General features: G+C 51.2%; 1 protein-coding gene across 2 annotated transcripts in view; it reads right to left on the bottom strand.

Annotated features, from left to right (window-relative positions):
- Window positions 1–19,159, bottom strand: part of CCDC88C (coiled-coil domain containing 88C) — a 119,554-nt gene extending 100,395 nt beyond the window's left edge. For both annotated transcript variants that reach the window (XR_004423223.1, XM_033108363.1), the window contains exons 1-3: window positions 18,933–19,159; window positions 18,071–18,171; window positions 12,436–12,544 (exon numbers count right to left, since the gene is read on the bottom strand). Coding sequence is in view for 1 of the 2 variants with exons in the window: in XM_033108363.1 (XP_032964254.1) it covers window positions 12,436–12,544; window positions 18,071–18,171; window positions 18,933–18,992 (270 nt within the window). In the remaining variant the exon portion in view is untranslated. The remainder of the gene's footprint in view (window positions 1–12,435; window positions 12,545–18,070; window positions 18,172–18,932) is intronic.
- Between the last annotated feature and the right edge of the window lie 279 nt (window positions 19,160–19,438).

The raw sequence follows: 19,438 nt of genomic DNA, 5'->3' as shown, positions 1-19,438 counted from the left end.
TAAGCGCTTTACTCGCACACTTCGTCTCTCTCTGAACCCTCACAACCCAGGGAGTTGAGTCCAGTTATCATCCCCATGCGACAAAGGATCCAGGTTGGAGGGGTCAGGCCTGGCTGCTTGCCCCAGTCCGACTTGTGCAGAGAAAATGAGGAGCCCCTGGTTTGCAGGACGGACAGGATGGCGATGCCCGGAGGCCCTTGGGGAGTCGGGCAAGGGGCAGACTTGGTAGAGGCAGGCTGAGCGTTCACCTCCCAAGGAAGAAGCCAGGGCCACGGGAGGTGATGAAGTGAGAAGCAGGACCGGTCAAAGCACCTTTGTCCTCCCAGGTGACCCACATACCATCCTCATCTGCTTTCCTCTCAAAGTCAGGACAAGCTGTTTCGATTACCCCCCAGGCGGCTAAAGAAGAGCCTGGAGTTCTTAGAAACCCGCAGCCCTTCTTCCTTTGGCCATCTCTAGCTTAGGACATCCCCAGCTGCGACTCAGTCCATTTCCATAAGGAAAATCCAATTTTGTAAGCTCTACTCTATAAAATTTGAACGTCACAATTTCTCACCCCAATAAGGGGAACAGGTGGAAGACCCACGTAGCACAAAAAGTGCCAAAACTGCTTCAGGTTTCTGATGCTGTAAGTAGCCACAATTCTACCATTTGAAGTAGGGGTGTCCAAACTTTTTTCAACGTTTTTCACCGAGGGCCATATTCGGTAAAATACACAAACAGCCGGGCCACTCACTCGAGGTGAAGTACGTATTGCCTCACCTGGTTTATTTAAGTAAACTAAATATATTTTTGGAATTTGCTGCGGGCCAATTAAAAATGAATTGTGGGCCGCAGTTTGGACACCCCTGATTTAAAGGGACGTGAACTCTTCTGCCTGGCCACCAGAACAGGAGAATGAGCCTGTTTAGTTATGGTGGTTTGGAAAGGAGGCATTTATTTTTAAAGTCCTTAAGCCTAAACACTGGAAAGCTCAAGGGAGCCATGCTGGCTAGACAACATGGAAAACAATCAATGTTAATTTCCACCCCCCAGGGCCTGAGCCTCCCGTACCTGACATATGGCATCTCCATCAACAAAGCAAACACCACATGCAAAGCCTGCAGGTTGGTGTGAAGGCAGCAGGGGACCCTCTAAGAGTGGGATTCAAAGGCCCCAGCACCCCTCCACACACACTGCATCTCCGTCCTGCTTTGCTCCCACTGACCCCCTGAATAGTCAGGTACTGCACAGTACCTGATATGTGTCAGGGACTCAAGGGACACAGAATGAATACAGCAGGGCCTTGTGCTCCAATTATTCAACAGTCTGGAAAGGACAACAGGTCGGGGACCTTTGCAGGCTCACGTTGGCCTAGAGATAGGATCCGGGCCCAGGCCCAGGCCCAGTACAATATTGTGTTTTCTGAATATAACTCAGTCTCTGAATTACTTATTCCAATGAGTCATGGCTTTTATTGTTCTGTATCTTGTCACTAACACATGCTGACAGGAGATGGTGAGGGACAAACCCAAAGACGCAGTGCCTGTTTTTAAGGAGTTTCATTACTGGTGGCAGAGAAAGGCTGCCAAGAGAGACTACATCTAAGATGTTCAGTACACTGTAACCACATAGCAAGCTTACGACAAAAGCTCACACAGGAGAAACGTGTCGGGCGGAAGTCAAGCACACATGTGCATGTGTCCTGGACTAATCCAAACAACTCGGAGGTGGAACTCTTGGAAGTTCCACCCGCTCACCAATAGATGAACGAAGCATGGCCCAGATTGAAGGTCCTGCCCACGACCCCTCTGTTAGACCAGGGGCACCTGACCCTCACCATCGGCATGGTATCTGTACCGGCTCCATTCAATCCTCCCTACAATTCTTGAGGGAGACGCTACTGTCAGAGCTGAAGTTACCCAAGGCCACGATCTGAGTGCTGAGATCCAAGGAGCCCACGCCTCTACCTCTGCCTCTGTACACAGAGCTGGGGGTTGCTTTTCTTACTCTCTATTTGTACTTGGACTTGTGTCTCCCAAGTCCTCCATCGGCACAAGTGACTTGGCCCCTCCATCTGCAGAGTGCAGACCAAATGGAGCAGCCCCTGCAGACTCAACCTGCAAACACGAGCTATCGCTGTGAGGCTTCACTGACTCAAGAAACTCGGTGCTATTTCATCTGAGCCTCACAACCTGCACTAGGGTATGACCCGTACTCTACTGATGAAGTTATCTGATGCACTGTAAGTCGCCTTGCCAGTAACGGTGACACACAGTTTCTGGACCCTTGAAAGAGCTAAAACGACCCAACTTGACAAAGCAGTGGAGCGCACCCTTACTTCTGCCCTCCCACCTCCCATCTTGTTCTTCTCCCTCTGGCTTCACCTTCCTGGCCTTCCAGAACACCACAGAAGCCAGCTCACAGAGCTAGCTCTTCCACTGTCACTGGGCAGTGGCTAAGCTCCAACCCCCGGCTGAGAAAGCAAACCTGACTCCCCCCTCGGGAGCCAACGCCAGGGCCCTGGGTGGCAGCTAATGGAAGCCAACAGGGGGCTTCCCCCACTCCACGTTGCACTGCACTGATCTCTTCCCATGGAGAGTGACCCTAACATTTAGAACACCATCCCTCTGCCCTTAAGCTCCTAAAACCCAGTCCCAAACCGATGGAAGCCCTGCAGCGTACGGCTGGCAGCCTCACTACCTTTCTTCCTCCCAAAACCCCTACAGTTCTGGCCGAACCCACCAGTGTAAGACAAGCACTTCCTCATCCTCATGACTTTCTTTCTCCTCTTTAGTACAAAAACAGGACTGAAATTATATCGTACAGGACCACGGCCCTGAATGCCACAGCAAAATAGCAGGAAAACTGCTCCTTTCCAAAAGAACAGTTGAATACCAAAAACTGTTTTTAGCCCTGGACGGGAGCCACGTAGCCGGCTTCACGGAGGGGCAGAGCCTGCTCGGGCAAGTTCTTCCGAGACTGCCTCTGACAAACCAGTTATAACATCAAACGGGCTTATCTTGGCACTTAACACCAAAACCCACGGCAAACGAGAGACTTTGTTTCTTGTGAAAAGCTTCAGAAACCCATTTCCCTCCCTTTTGTCACAAGCAGATCTGGTACCTCTTACCACCGCAACCTGCCTGGTGTTCAGGGGACTATACGTCGTGTCACTAACTTCATTCACCCAACAGTTCTGGACTGCCACACACCAGGCCACTCACGAGCACAGCTCTGAACACGCGGGCAACCAGACCTAACTGAAAATGCAGCCAACTAGCTCCATCCCAAAGCAGCCCAGCTTTTATGGTTTTCGCTAATATTCCTGGAAGCACAAACTCAGACCTCTTGCCCGATGACGCGGAGCCGAAGCCGGCCCAGGCTCCCACCCCCGACACAGCTGTTGTTCTCTTCCGAGCACGAATCTTCTGTGAAGGGCTCCAACACACATCGCTTTTTAAATGAATGGCCACGAATTAAGAGAAAACTTGAGCAAAAGGTGTAAAGTAAATACATGGTGAGAGAACACGTATGAGAAAGACGAGAAAGTCCAGACTTGTAAATGTGAAGGTTCGAGTGGGTCTTGGGCCAACTGTGTACTGGGCATTTGGGCTCAGTCTGTGCAGAACCGGCCAAAGAGAGGTGGCAGCCCACAGGGACCTCAGTGGCATCCTGGGCCCCTGGGAGCAAAAGGTAAGACTCTGCAGCTAAGTAAGAGCTGCTTCCTTTCCACTGAGACAAGGGAGAGTGGCAGCTCAGGGATGGACGGGGAACCCCCAGCAATGCCAGGTTTGGACTCAAAGGACAGGAGGAGGAGTCCACAGAGACCAGAAAGGCTGTGTCTACACACGCGCTTTCCCCTCTCCTCTCCCGCTTTAAAGCCTCCAGGGCCTGGCTGAATTCCAGCTCTGCTAATTACATCAGACCCACCTTTCACCCCTCCCCAGCCCCTGTAATTAGCCCAATTCTCTGCTTCCTGCTGCTCTGGGGGGCGGGGGGTAGGGGGGTGCAGGGTAAAGTCTGGGGCCAACTGCTCCCTGGCCCTACCCACCGCCCAACCCAGGAAGTGCTGGTTTCAGAGGAGCCTGAAGCAATCCAGTCCCTTCCTCTGGGGCTTGGCTGGTGTGCAATCTGGTTAACAAGGGGGGCGGGGGGCGGGGGGGACAGCAAGCAGCAGACCCTCCAGAAGCAGGCAAAGGGCCATCCCGTCTTGCTGACAGTGCAGATCCTGCCAACCGTCACAGAGAGCAGCAAGCTATTTCCCTACATGACTGACTGTATTAGGTTGGTGCAAAAGTGATTGCTGTTTTTGCAATGATTTTTAACCTTTTAAATCGCAATTACTTTTGCACCAACCTAACAGAAAGCTGGATTTTTAGAAAGTACTTGCCCCAAGCAGCCGATGACCAAAGCACGTGCAGCTCTCTGGGGCTGTTTCCTTATCTCACTGGATAAGCCTCGCTCTCCTACTCTGCAGGATGGAGATGGCAATTTCTTCCTCACAACGACGAGGAGGAGGCTAGAAAGCTCCTAGCGTAATGCCTGGCTCACAGCAGGCATTCAGTCATTTTCTCTCAACCTTTTGACAGGGGCACAGCTGAGTCCCAAAGTTCCTGACTGCCATTCAATATACCTCGACAGCTTTTCTTCTAAAAACAAAAAAAGAGAGAGAAAAAAGGAAACCAAGTTCACCTGGCAGTCTCACATCTTGCAGAAACAAAACCTGCCTCTGGAAAGCCTTGGGACCATGCAATCCATGACCAGGTGTCCTCAGCCAACAGGACAGGGAGGCCTCACAGGTCAGGAGGAAACCCTTCCATGTAGCATAGGAAAGAATTCTAGTGGCCCTGAAAGCTGCCACCCTCCTGAGGACCCTGTCTGGCTAACCCAGAGCCGCCACACTCAGCTTCCTTTGGGGCCCTGCCCTGAAGCCAGGCGGGAAGTAGGTCTGCAGAGCTCCGCCTCCCTGAGCCTGGAAGTGTTTTATCCTCCCCTCAGATGCTGGCTCCAGGTGGGGCACCGAGCAAACTGCTGTCCACGGCCTCCTGTGGCCCAAATCCCACGTGAGTCTCAGAACTTGTCCCCTCTCCCCTGTGTCCCTCCCTCCTGACATTAGCCATTCTCCAAATGGGCACCAATGTTTTCTTTTTTAACTTTGCCTTTTAAAAGCTCTCCAAGGACACCCAAGGGCTCAGGACGGAGTGCAAATGCGGGAGCATGGCATCCACCCCCAGGATACTTGTCATCTTTCCAGCTTCTGCCATCACCACTTCCCACAGACACCCCAACCTCCAGCCCCTCTAAAGTGAATTCATCAGTCCTCAGGCTGTTTAATGTCTGCACAGCTTTGCAGGTGCTAGTCCTCTCCCGGGACACCCCATGCACCCCATTTTCTGCCCGTCCAGCTCCCTGCCAATCCTTCAAGACTCAGGTCAAGTGTGAGCCCCTTTCGAAAGGCCCCCATCAGCTTCGCCCTTCCTAGGCTGGGGAACTCCTCCTGCGTCCTATGCCGTCCCCATGTCCTGTGCACACACAGGGGTTACAGCGATCGGTTTACCTGGCCTCCCTCCCACCCCAGACGTGAGGATCTCAGGCAGAAGAACAGCCTTAAGAAAGAGAAAGAAAGAAAAAATGCACTGGGTGATCCCCGTGAGCCACCCCCACCTCTCTGGGCCACCAGCGCTTCCTCTTCCCACATTTCATCACTACACTGGAGAGAATGGGCAGACGGGAAGTGAGAAAAGGGCCAAAGTAAAGGAGGGGTCCACGCAGACCACTGCCCTCCTCAGGCCCACTCCTCCACAGAGTCTGGAAACTTCTCTTTCGAACTTTAGACTGAAAGCGGACATTCACAGCGAAGCTGGGAAGCTCCTGGGTCAAGTTTCTGGCCGACAAAGAGCTCCCACTGCTGACAGGGAGTCCAGCAGGGGGCCTCTCTGATGAAGGCCCAGGTCCTTGGCTGGACCAGCCAGCCTCATGGCCATGTCCTCTCGCCACAATCACTTGCCGCTGTCTTGCTGGAGATTCCAGACCAGCATCCAATGATTCTCCAACACAAGGAAGTCTGTCCAGACGTACAGTCATCTCAGACCTTCACCCACACGGCAGAGACACAGAAATCAGTGTTGAACAGCCACACAGAACCCTGCATTCCAACAGGTACCCTCACCACGGCACCAACGGGCAGCCCGCAAAGACAAACAAAAGGCCTGTACAAAAGGCAATTTGAGCAGTAAGTAGCAAAAGTCCTCCAAGTATTCGTGTCCTTTGGCCCAGGAATGCCATGCTAGGAATTTATCCTAAGGAAATAAAATCACTTGCTGAAAGATTTATGTTCATGGTGGTATTGTTGATTATTCCGAGACAGAAATAAGAGTACCGGCGACAGCCGACCAGCCAGCCACACGATGAAATGCCTGGTAGACACTAAGTCCTTGTTACGCAAATGCACATAATGACATGGCAAAATGCTCACTACACAGTCCATGGAAAGGAAGGTTACACGTAGAATGAATGATATGATCCCCACCTTGAAACACACACATACACGTGGGAAAAGGGTCGGAAAGCACCAAAATGTTAACACCGGTACCCGTAGGTGGTGAGATAATGGCTGAATTTAATTTCCTTTATATTTCTCAGTTGGCAATCTGAAAATACTTTCACAAACAAAAATCTTACTTTTAATTTCCTCAGAACATAGACATAAGCTACAAAAATCAAGAGTATCCATCTCACTGCCGCCTCTTGAACCTGTAAAGTCAGAAGTGGAGCATGGAATTTCTCCTCTGCAAATTCAATACAATGTATTATTCGTAAAGCAAATTCCAGGGGTACCTGCAGATGCGGCCTGAGCAGAGTAGAAATTCCCTTGAATACTGTCCTTATCCATCACAGCCCTTAGGTCACACCCACCTAAGGAGACCCTCCAGACCACACGAAGGAGACAGAGCTCCGTGGGTTACTATGTTCCCACCAACAATGTCAAATGTACATTTCCTGCTATTCTTACTTTTGACAAAAGTCTTTCATTTTTCAAACTGAGCGTGCACTTTTCTAAAGATAATTCTAATTTGTAGCACTCAGCCCGTGCTTATCTAATACAACTGCCACAGGAGGTTGATGGATCTCAAACAGGGCTGAGTGGGAAAAAGGTACAGGCAATGTATGCAAGTTTTGTATAAAGATACCGCACAAAGCAATGTTTGTGTGTGTATGTACACACACACACACACACACACACACACACCCCCCCAAGAGTATAAAAACGTGAGCTGGATACCCAGCAAATTAATGATAGAGGTTATCTCTAGGAAGGGAGGGGAGGGTAACTGGACTCAGTAGAGACATACTGGGGACTTCTATCAGAAAAATTGTATTTCTTAAGGAAAAAAGGTCTCAAGTAAATATAAAATAGTCACATATGTTCATATTTATTTTGAACAACAGATACATGGGTGTGCATTATAACCATTTGTACTGTCGTGTGTTTAGTTTTTCAAAACAACCAAGGAAAAAAGAGATTACAAAACAAGAGGCAACCCCGGAATATTTCTTCTGAGATAAGTAACAACGTCTGGGTCTGCCCGGCCTTCTGACCATGGTGAGACACAGAAGTCTGAAGAGCCGAGTTCCTCGAACTCGTTCAACAAAACGTCCTTGATGTGATCTGATCTCTAAACCTTGGTCGCCTCTGGCCATCGGGCGACTGGGAATTTCAGGCCCTCGGGGGCCTGACCCCTTCTTGACAGATGAGAGCTCAGGAGGCCCAGAGAAGAAACGCAGCCTGTCCCGTGCACTGCGGCCAGAGACGGGGTGCAGGGGTGCTCGAAGAAACTCAGCAAACTGGGGTGCAGGGGTGCTCAAAGAAACTCAGCAAATTTCCCATTTCAGAGTCAGTCCTGCAGGGAGGTCCCCACATCCATCTGAGGGTCCCGATATCAGGACAGACGTCTGTTACGTGGACTTGACAACAGAGACATGCATCTCCATCAAGACATGGGGAATACACCAGGCTGCGGGGTGAAGGGCCACCCACCACCATGAAGCCAGGCACACCGCAGCAACTAGGGACAAGCAGCCCCTAACTGTCGGGAGAAGCAGCAAGACTGCAGGTGTCCGGGGCAGGGAATGGCAGTGGGACACCAGGCACAGCCCCGAAGAATAAACACCTGTCAGCTATTTGTTGCACAGGGGGGTTCTGCTATACTAGCCTTCTTTTCCTACTGGCTCCACTACGAAATGAACGTGCGTTTAATGTAAAAACTCCAGCCTCTGAATGTAAAAAAGAAAACATTCTATAAATCCAAAAATTAATTTTAAAAAAAGTCAGATGAAAAAGAGCTTGGCTGTTGAGCAAGTAAAACAAGCACCATGTGACACTGGGCTCGAAGCTGACCAGCCAGGCAGCTCGAGGCAGCATGCAGTTGTGGTCCAGGCTCGTCTTCCCTCCAGGCCTGAGCAGATGTCCCGTTTGGGGGTGCTCGTTCTGGAGCTGGTGCCCCACCCCCCACCCTCACCCCTCAGATTGATCAGCCTTTTCTTCTTTAACGTGCCGAGACTGACCCAGGCGCTCTCCCCAAGGCCCTGTCCATCTCTGCCTTCCTCTGTCCCTTCCCAGAAACTCTCCCCATATCCCCCTTGCTCCCTCCAGTCCCCTCTCCTCCCAGGGCTGCCAGGAGCCTGCCTTCCCATCCCGGGCAGATGAGATATGTGTGTCCCTTGTGTGGGACGGAGAGGGGTCACCTGGTACGAGCTGTGCTCTCTCTGCCCTGGCAGAACTGGCTGAAGATGCCTCTTCTAGATGCCACTCGAAACTCTCTAACCCAATTCCCGCCTGAGGGAGCATGAGAATCCCCTGCAGGGCTTATTAAGACAGACAGCAGGATGTCCACAGCAGGTCTCGGGAGGGGCCTGACGACCTGCATTTCTAACAGGCTCCCAGGTGATGCTGCTCTGGGGCCCCCACTTGGAGAAGCACCGCTCTAGCCCCCCGACTCCCACTGCTGTGGGAAGGCTGCTCAGACTCAAACCCCTGGGGGAGCTTCTGAAGACGCGTTTGATTCCCGGCCCCGACCCTAAGCGAGTCCAAGCCCCAGGTCAGGAAGAGACACCAGTGCTCAGACCGAACCTGGCCACGCTGGTGTTCACCCAACACCTGTCTTCTGTCCCCGGAAAAAGGTCAAGGATCCTTTGTCTGCACAGATTGTTTCAGAGGCAAAACTGGTGCTTCCCTGTGAAACAAGCCCATGCTATTCAAGAGACGGCTCCCTCCTTCCTACCTGTGCCTGCCCCAGAAAAGGACAGCCAGGGTGGCCTGGCCAACAAGACCCAGGGCTGCAGCCTGGGACCCTGACATGGCTACTGAAAAGCCACCAGCAAGAGGGAGTCCCGTTCTCCTTGGGGGTGACCTCTCGCCCTCTGTGGCCATCCCAGTCAGAGTAAGCAGGACGTTCTCTCACTTCATTCCCAGCCTCACAGCGAGGGGACACTGGGGACTACTTCTTTTGGAAAACTTTCTTGCATGTTCCTTTACAATAATAACCAATTATGTTTATGCTATAATGTCAGGAGGGAGGGGGAAAGAGACAGGATATGCAATTGTATATATGGCACGACCACAACGGCATAAAACAAAAACTATTCATGCAAAAACTGGAAGGAAACACTAAAAACGTTCATAGTGATTGTCTTGGGGTGGTGGGATTATGGGTGGTTCTTTTTTTCTTGCTACTTGTTTGTTTTCCAACCTGTTTATAAAAAGTACATAGTACTTATATGACCAAAACTTAACTTTGTTTTACAATAAACCGGAAGGAAAAAATACACAGCACACCACTACCCACACCTAACCTGTGTCAACCCGAGAGGCAAGTGTCCTGCCAGCTTTCTGCGTGAGCAGGACTAAGGGAAGGGATGGCCCTGTGGCCGTTGGCAAGTGCTTTCAGCAAACATTTACTCTGAGCTGGCCGGGCACAGCAGCCCTACCATCAGAGAGCAAACACTGCAGAAAGCGAGCCAGGACCCGGGGGCCTCCTTTCCACCTGAGAGTCTTTCTGGGCCCTGAGAATGGAAGAGCCATCTTTTCCTTCTTCTGACGCCTCCCATCTTCTGGAACTTTACACAGTGCCCCCCAAAGTAGCAAACTCCCTCCACACTGACATAGTGTCACGTGGGTGTCGGGCCCCTTTGGCCGGCCCAGACCTGCACCAGCAGAGCTGCCGGTCGTCACCTGCGTGCGGCCTATTCAGCCAGGAAGATTAGAGGAAAGCGTCTGCATGGCCAAACAGCTTGCACAAGAACCCGACTGCTCCAAGCTGCTAACGGAGAGCTTCAGAAACCTCAGCTCCACCTGAGGCCTTCACAGCGCCATCAAGGAGGGGTTACTATCACCTCTCCCAGCCACACCTCTGTTAAGTGGAACACGCCTCTGTTGAGAACGATCGCCGCTGGCTCTAGCCAGCCTTGCAAGCCTGTTTTGAAGCCGGAATTTCTGTATCTCATGTTGACCTCCTCTCTGGTTTTGATTCATCTGAAACTTCGATGGAACAGGCCTTCAGCCAAGCAACTGGAGGACAGGACTGTCTCGTGCCTCCATGCCTTCCCCCCACCTCATCACCATTTCCCCTCCTCTCCTTCCCACAAACCCACAAACTTGGAAACTCCACTGCCCACCAAAAGTCCACTCAGTTGTCACCTCCTCCAACTCCCCGCCACGCAGCCTGAGTTAGGGGTCCTGCCTCTTGAACTGGAAGGACCGTCTGCGTCCCCTGGCACTTAGCACACAGCATCAACAGCACCTGCTTACCACAAATGGTGCCAGCAGATAGGCATCAAGAGCCAGCACAGCCACCAGACAGCTCCTGCCACACCCAGACCCAAGTTCAATAGCAGCGCCATCGCCATTGCCCAGCTTCCCGGGAGCCTGCAGCCGTCACAGAGAAGCATCAGCTGAGTGTGCCTACAGCACGCCCTCCCCTGAGCATGGCTCCCCTCCGACAAGGAAACGAACTCGCTAGCCCCACAAATCCAGCTCTCCCAGGCCTCTCCCTGAGCCCTGGCCCCTCTTCAGCCCACTGGTGTCTGTAACAAAAAGGAAGGGGCTGGCTGTGAGCCTCCAAGGGCTCTCAGAGAACCCACAGTGCTGTGCTACCAACCATCCCCTGCAATGAGCACAGGTGGCTTGCTGAAGTTTAGCAACTCAAAGCATCAAGCACCTCAAACCCCCTCCTGCATCCCGACCCCAATGAGAGGAGGTTGGAAACAATCATCTCAGAAAACGCAGGACACCGTCCACTCCCTCTCTCTCCCATCCTTTTTCAAACTGAAGTTGAGTCAGAAGCAAGGGCTCCTGCAGCCACCACAGGCCTCGGCAAGACCTGGGCCCTCGACCCCCACACCACAGCCCAAATCCCCCTCGGCCGCTTAGCCAGAGGGCCCTGAGCTGACCTCAGAACCAGCAATCACTGCACGAGGGCAGAAAGGATTTGCTCCCAAACCCCAAACCAAGACTAAGTTACAGCCCAGAAAGCTGAGTGCTAGGAACAGGTCTCAGAGGCAAACATGGCCCAGGTCGCAGTGAAAGCCTGGCATGAATCGGGGAAGGACTTGCTCGAGCAGTGGTTCTCACACCACGTTCCCTGCAGTCCTGGGAACCCACACAGATGCCCTGGAAGGAGAGAACGGGGCTGAGCAGAGGGCATTAGGGTCCCCCAACTCCCAAGTCAATCAGTCAAAGGGCTTCACCTGGGATCTCAAGAAAAATCACATGGGGGGAACATTTCACTGCTGAGAAAAAGTCTGCAAACCACCCTCTGCGGGGCAGATGAAGTCCACATGTAGCAATGCTGGCCATATAAAGACCAGGAACGTGATCGAAGATTCTTACCCGGCCTTCCCAGGCTGGGATGGGGACTGTAACAGCCCTCCCCCACCAGGGCCCCTTCCTGACCCACAGACTATCTGCTAACAAGATACGGTGAGTGCCTGACAAGTGGATTCTACACCATGAACCCCGGTGCTCCTGTCTGCAACATGGGGGCTCATCAATTACATTCTTAGTCCAACATAACCCTTCTGTGGTCCCTTAGCTCCCTCACCCTTTTGAATTGCTCTTGCACAAAGACTCACTGAGCTGCAGACGGGAGCCATTTTAAGGTCCCCCCCCCACCCCGCCCCCACCCCCAGTCCATTCCAGCCACTCTCCATTCAACTGCGTGCTTTCGGGCGCGGTCGTGATTCGCCGGACAAAGTAAAGTGACCCAATAACTGAGCCTTCTCACAATGCCAAAAAAAAAAAAGGATACAAAGGAAAACACACTTGCATCAAGCCATCATCAAGCAGATGCCTGTCCACGAACACCATTTCCTCTTGGCTTCCTGTGGGGAAGCCATTCGAATGACGACACGACCAGGAGCACAGCAAAGCGCCAGGGAACAGAGAGCTGCCCTTACCTGGTAGTAGGTCTTAATGTTCCTCACCAGGATGGTCAAGTTCTGGATGCGCAGGTTCACGTCGTTGTTCACGTGCTTGTTGATGCGTTGATTTGTAGGCCTGGGGTCTCTAGGGGAAGACACACAAGAGGGGGAATGGCGTCTCCCAATCAAGTGCCTTTTGTCCTCTCCAAGCCTAGGTTAATGTGGCGCTGTGACGAGTATGGCTCGAGTGGTGGGCGTCAGACGACCCACGTCACCCTCCTGTCCCCCACCAAAGACTCTTAATCAGCGTCATTCCCATCCCCACTGTTAGCTGCACCGATAAACCACCACGAAATGTCAATGCAGACCCAAAAGGTTACATTGTACAAAAATCAACAAACTACCCCAAAATATACTTCAAGATTAAAAGGATTAAAAGCTGAACAAACCAAAATGTGTGAAATATCAAGAGACAGTAAAATTAGTCCACCCCAAATGTTCACTTCACGTGTTGGCATTAAAACTTAAGTATTCCCCCCCCACAAAAAGGAAAAGACAGAAAAGAGGGAAAAATGGTACATTTTCTGATTTAAATTAATAAAAACTCATTAATGTTCCATTTTGCGTGGGTTCCCCTCCTCTGTCACCCGCATTGCTCTTGGACTGGGCCTGCCTGTGGATTTACATTCCAGGAACACAATTCTATCTTGAAAAACCAACATTATCAGCCTGCGACACTATATGGATGATGACGCAGCCTACGAGAAATGCTAAGAGTAAAGACACAATAATGCATGTGGGAAACCCCCCAAGTGTCATTTATTTTCCCGTCTCAGGCAAAAGTCAGGTCTGGTTGTGATGAAACGAGAAATCTGACACAAGTGACTTACAATTTCACTCATCTCTACATGGACAGGACATTTCTCAAAATTCTCAGTATCAGAAAAGATTTCCTATCTGCAGAGAACAGTACTCACTAGAACAGATTTAGCTGCCACTTCTCTATGGACCACACTCTGCTTTTCATAACAAAGGCCTCCCCCCGTGTTACTGTCCCAAGACACTGGGAAGGATGTCTAATTCAAATGAGGGCTGTCTTCACGGTTTCATCTGTCATCCGAGCCCTGTGATAAGGGCACTGAGCCTCCTGGGGGCTGGCATGATGGAGGAGAGGCAGGCCTCTCCTTCCTTCCTGGGCAACACCCCTCCATAATGAGCAGCACAGGAAGGGGAGTTTGGGCATGAAGGAAACCAATCTCAACGCCATTCCGCCCAATCGAAATCAATAATTAATACAAAATTGACAAATAGAACAAAAATCTACAAATAGAAATCATTCCAAATGTACACTGGAAGAATTAAAAAAAACAACAAACCAGCAACAAAATACAAGCTATTTAAAATTCAACCATTAAGTAAATATTTGAGAGGTACACTGGGAGTCCCCACACGGCACTATGTGTAAACCCCTTTACACATTACATGCAGGGCTCAGTCATGGATTTTATTCAATCATCCTGTATCCCCTGAAATGGTCGCGTGGGTACCTTGGGGCAACCAGAGGACCTCTTTTTAATTGTCACGTAACAGACATTTCTTATTGTCCTCACACAGCAGTGGAGTCTGGCCAAGCCACCTACACATTACATGTCTCTCTTGGAGCCATTTATTACTGAGAAAATAAAGGTTAGCAGTTCAGTGGAAATTAATTTAGGAGTAGAGGCGGCATTCAGAATTTAAACCGCAGAGGCATTTTTAGCTATAGGAGTGTACCTAGCATTACAAAAGAATTTATCTTAAAGGTGCAATTTTCCTCCCTTGACTATAGACACCTTAAGATATGACAAGCAATTTCATAAAGTGACAAATGTGCCTCTTAAAATAGCAGAACCTAGACAACATGCAGGGCTTTTTCTGTTTTGGTGTTACTGTACTCCCAGCTTGCATTTAAGTCAGATGGGAACACCCCAGGAGAGCCAGGAGCCAGAGCACGCCGGCACACGTGTGGATGGCCACTGCACCTGAAAGGGACTGCATGCTCCCAGGGTCGCAGCCTGGGAGACAGCAGGGAAACCTCTGATCATCTCTGCTTTTGTTCTCACCAGTTCTGAGGAGCAACCACCAATTGAAACAACACTCCAAAAGAGCCTCGCTATTTCCTATGTGTGTAATTAGATGACGTATCATGATCCTTAGGACTCCTTCCTTTTACTAAGGCTCTCAGGGTAGAGACAGGTTACTAGGAATCAAATCAAAACTCAACTTTGGTAAAGGGAGGCCTATGCCCCACTCTGCCTAGCACTGCGTGACCCCCACCTCTGCTCCTGCGGGAAATCCAACAAAAGCCACTGTGTCTGCTCTGGGTCAAATCAGGTGTCTGCTCTCATAAGTACATGCACACCAGCACACGCATGCAGGTGCACACATGGGAACCCAGTTCTGGGCCTCCCTCTGACAATGACGAAGACTGACATTTCGGGGGCATTTTCCATTTGCATAATCCTTTTTAATCCTCCCCAAATCTATAAAATACCATCTCCTTATTACAGATCAGGAAATTGAGGCGTAGAGAGTTTAAGTAATTGGCACCAAGTACCAGAGCTAGCAAGCGGCAGAGAGGGAATTTGAACTTGTCTGCCTGATGCTAGAGTCCAAGCTCTTAAATAATTGTCCTGTGAGATAGTGAAAAATGTGTCCAAAGTGGATCAGACACCTTGTTTTCCCTTGGGTACCAATAGGTACCCAGAGACTCTGCACGTACAGAGGAGCTATTCAGCAAGTTTTCCCATGGAACTCCAGCCAGCCACTCAATGCCGGACTTTCATTCAGGAATTCTCCTAGACCTGGGCCTCCCCTGAAAGCTGAGCTCACAGGGCTTTCCTGCTCTCAGGCACTGATGTCACTGGGAGGCCAGGGCCAAGGGACTACGACCGCAGCCTTCTTCAGTTGCCAGAGACAATGCCCAGGTGCAGTCACGTGACCCCTTGCCAGGCTCCATATGGCTCTGAAGTGTTAGGTGACATGCCTCTTATCTGAGCTCCAGCAACCCGGTTAGCATACTCCTTTCGGTCACTGTCTCAGGTCTTACCAACTTGGGGAGAATTTATCAAAATAGCTGAATAGCTCAGAGTCAGAGCTACTAGCCTGGGAAATAAAGCAGAGGAGCTTTATCACTTACCTACTAGTTAGCCTGCCATTTCTCCATTTGGCAGAAGTGAAAACCGAGGCTTAGCTTAATTAAGTATAGTGTCAGACGTGGGGCTCGGACATGGGTTCCAGAGTCCAGTTTTGCCTTAGATCCCATGGAGAGAGGGCTAAGGCTAAGAATTAGGCAGTAATCTAGGAGGCTAAGAATGCGAGAGAAAGAGAGACTGAAAAAAATAAGAACTTTTGTGAGGTGCCTCAAGTCCCCTCTGGATTAAGATGGTATATAGATAAGTAATTGACACTAACACCTTCTAAGTGGCAGGCACTGTGCTAAATGCTAACACATCGTCTCATTGCATCCTCACAACCATCTCTTAAGGGAGGTACTTGACTTCCCATTTTATAGATGAGGAAACCGAAGTGATGAGTGATGTGCCCGGCACCACATGGCTATCATGAGAAAGACCTGGAGTTCAAACCCAGGCAGGCTTATCTAGGCTGTCCACACCAGGGCTGCATTCTTTTTTTTATTTTTTATTTTTAATCGAGGGAGTTTTTACGTAGAGTAAAATGCACATATCTTAAGTTACAGCTTGATGAGTTTTGAAAAATGAAACATATTCCCGTCAATATGCAGAACATTTCTACCACCCCCAGAAGTTCTCCTGTCCCCCCTTTTCCAGTAAATTCCCTCCTACTTCCAGAGGCAAATAATGTTCTCATTTCTATCACCAGGAGCAGGGTTATTCTGATCACCCAATCAGTAAACTATGTGTTGCTGGTGCCACTCTCTCTTTGATTTCCTCCTTCTGGGAAGCCACCCACACAGCTTCCCCTTGTCCCTTCTCTGTGCCTCACTTGGGCAGAAGAACCCAGAAGCACTGCTTGACACCTTAAGATCTGCAAACTTATCAGTTCCCACTTCCAGAATGAATACTTTGGCATATCACAGAGGAGAAAATAACGTTAGAAGTTGTCAAGGGGTGAGGAGAAGCCCTTCCAACTGAATTTAGCCACGGGCCAAGTGTGAACAAGTGATGAGCTGGCATTTCTCAAAGGAACGTCCAACAGGCTTTCCTGATTTACAAGCAAGTGGTAAACGCTTGAGGAATTCCAAAGGTCAGGGAAGAAAGAGAAACAGTCCCAGGGCTTTTGTTCTCCCCTCTGCCCGGGTGTAAAAGCTGAATGAAAACGCTGGGGATACTGCTGGTTTTTTTAATTAAACAGTCTTGGGCTTGGGTAAGGACAGGTTGAAGTTCCACTGGTGGCTGCACCAATGGAACCCAGTAATTTTCAGGGTCTAAACAGAATGGGGCGGGGGGAGCTGCCAGAACTTGATTATGCAATGAGACTGCCCCAGGAAACCTCACTTTCCTCCCAATTCTTGGAGAAGTACTGCCAAAGCTGACAACAGATGTGTCTTTTTAGAACCTAATCAAACACAGGATTGGTGAGAACAGTAGTGCCTTAAAAAAAATAAATAATCATTACGATTGAAGTGTCTCTCTCACACCATGACAGCAAATGACTTATTAAAACAAAAAGAGCAATGTTCTTAGGAAATTTTTTTTAAAACAGGCCTTTTTTAGGTAAATCTATGTAAATCACTTGCTGAATATGCCATAGCTAACCGTTCCTTCATGGGCCACAAAGGGTTTATGCTCAACTGTGACAACTGGCTTCACTGCAGGTGAGTAGGTGAACAAAAGGGGATGATCCACAGAGAACATCAGGAGGTTTTATTTTGCTTCGAGTGCCTGTGAATCATACCGACACGCAGTGCCAAGATGTCCCTTGCAGTTTGAGTTAAGAACAGAATGCAGCCCTAGGAGCCAACACCTGTATGTGGCAAGCTGTCAATCAGGCAGACAGGCTCTGCAGAATACAGCAACAGGAAAGGATGTGGTCAGACATACATGCTAGCAAGAGTAACTTCCACCGTACCCTGTTTAGGCTGCATGCTCCAAAACAAACAGTACCCCAGCCTTCTGACTCCCAGTGCCACTCCTAACACGGTGACTTTAAATCCAGTTCATGAGAAGCGACTTAACCAATTGCAGTTGCCATAGGGCAGCTGAAAATGGAAGATGAAATGAAAGAGAGCTCAGAAACACAGGCGTCCTAACCTAAAGAGAAACTTTATAGTCACTCAGGATGCCTCCGACCCACCCGACACTTCCTGTAACCGGACACTGTTCGTTACAGTTCCTTGCCCCCAAAGAGGTTTTTTGTTTTTGTTTTTTTAATTTCATTGTTTAAACCACAATTATGTACCTGAGTCTGAACTGTACTACCTACACCATGTGGACGACATTCAATTCCAAATGTCCTTCATCAAACACGCTGCCAACTCGCTGTCCTGGAGTTCTTCATACCCCAACGAATGGCAGTGAAAAGGCACTTAATACTGAGATAACAGTAGCCCCACATGCAAAGAAGCCACCCGTTGAAACTCACGATCCATTTCTACAAACTTAACATTTCTGAATCATTTCTTTTCCCTTCCTCCGTGAGTATAACTTACATTTGCAACATGATTTGGTTCAAAAAGATGCCATCCACTAAATCCATGTACATAGTCAGGTTGTCCTGGTTGCCGCTTCCGAACGGGCCCAAAGTTTTCACCTGTGCGGAGTGGGATGCGGAGAGAAAGGCAGGAAAAGTCAACCCCACACGCACATACTAAAGCTCTCCAGGGCAAAGGCCGGCAGAGCCCGTGTGGGCAAAGGGGATCACCCAACGCCCACCCATGCTTCAGCAGGCACCAAGCCCGCCCTTCTCCAGGGCCTCTCCCCCCCTCCCTGCACCAGGCAACAGACGCGAGACAGCAGGAGGAAAACTTCCTCGCCACTTTTGCCCAACGTCCCAGAGCCGGAACAAAAATAAAACGGACTTTTCAATAAATTTCGCATGTGTCAAATCCATTAGAAATCACTACGTCCACTCCACCCTGTACACGTTCCTACGCGGACCCCCCCACCCCCCACGCGGCGCCGACATCTACCCGCTGGTCTCAGGGGTTCAAAAACTACACACGGATATTTTGGGGCAGTGGGTCCTTTTCCCGATTGGTTAAGCCACAGGGGCCGGGGTGACCACTCCGACCCGGTCTGCCCCGGGGCAGCTCAGCGCCCGGGCGGGAACAGGTGTACCCGCTCAGCCCCTGGACGGGCCGGAAGCGCCGAGGGGTCCTGCACCCGACGCGCCGGCTCCCGAGTTGAAAACGCCTTCGGACCCCGGGGCGCGGGCCCCGGCCGGGAACACCTGCTGAGTCCCCGCGTCCCGGGACTACCCGGGGCCCGGACAGGTCGGGTCTGCGAAGACCGCAGGCGGGCGGGAGAGGAGCCGGTGCACCAACAATGGGGCGGGGAGCCGGGGGCACTCACCCAGGTCACCAGCGGGCTCTGCAGGAAGAGCTCCATGAGCTCCGAGACAGTCAGGTCCATGCTGAGGCTGCGCCCGCCGGCTAGCGCCCCACGTTCCCCGTCCGCCGCGCCGCGGCACAAAGCGGCTCCGGCAACGAGCGGCCGGCGCGGGGCTACGGCGGCTCGCGCCCGGGAGACAAAGGCGGGGCGCGAGCCCACGTTCCGCGGCTTCGGCGGCCCCGCGCCCCGCCCGGGGCTGGGTAAGGGGAGGGCCAGCCGCTCGGGGAGGAACAATGCGGGCGGCGGCCCCGCCCCCAACCGGCAGCCCTAGGCTGCCTGCGCGCCGCCTCGCGGTGCCGGGCCCTGGAGACGCGGCGCGGGCTGGGCTGCGCAGGGTGCCTGGAGGGAGCGGGGCGGTCCGCACGTGCGTGCGGAGAGGGGGCGTCCGCGCGCTGGGTCCGCTGCCCGCACGGGGGTTGGCCGCCGCGCGCCTACGGCGAGCGCGGCCTCTGCGCGCCCGGGGCCCC

Source organism: Rhinolophus ferrumequinum, chromosome 6 (genome assembly GCF_004115265.2).
Source record: "Rhinolophus ferrumequinum isolate MPI-CBG mRhiFer1 chromosome 6, mRhiFer1_v1.p, whole genome shotgun sequence".
Classification (NCBI taxonomy): domain Eukaryota; kingdom Metazoa; phylum Chordata; class Mammalia; order Chiroptera; family Rhinolophidae; genus Rhinolophus; species Rhinolophus ferrumequinum.
Note: the sequence above shows the minus strand (reverse complement) of the source record. Positions and strands in the feature narration are given on the sequence as shown.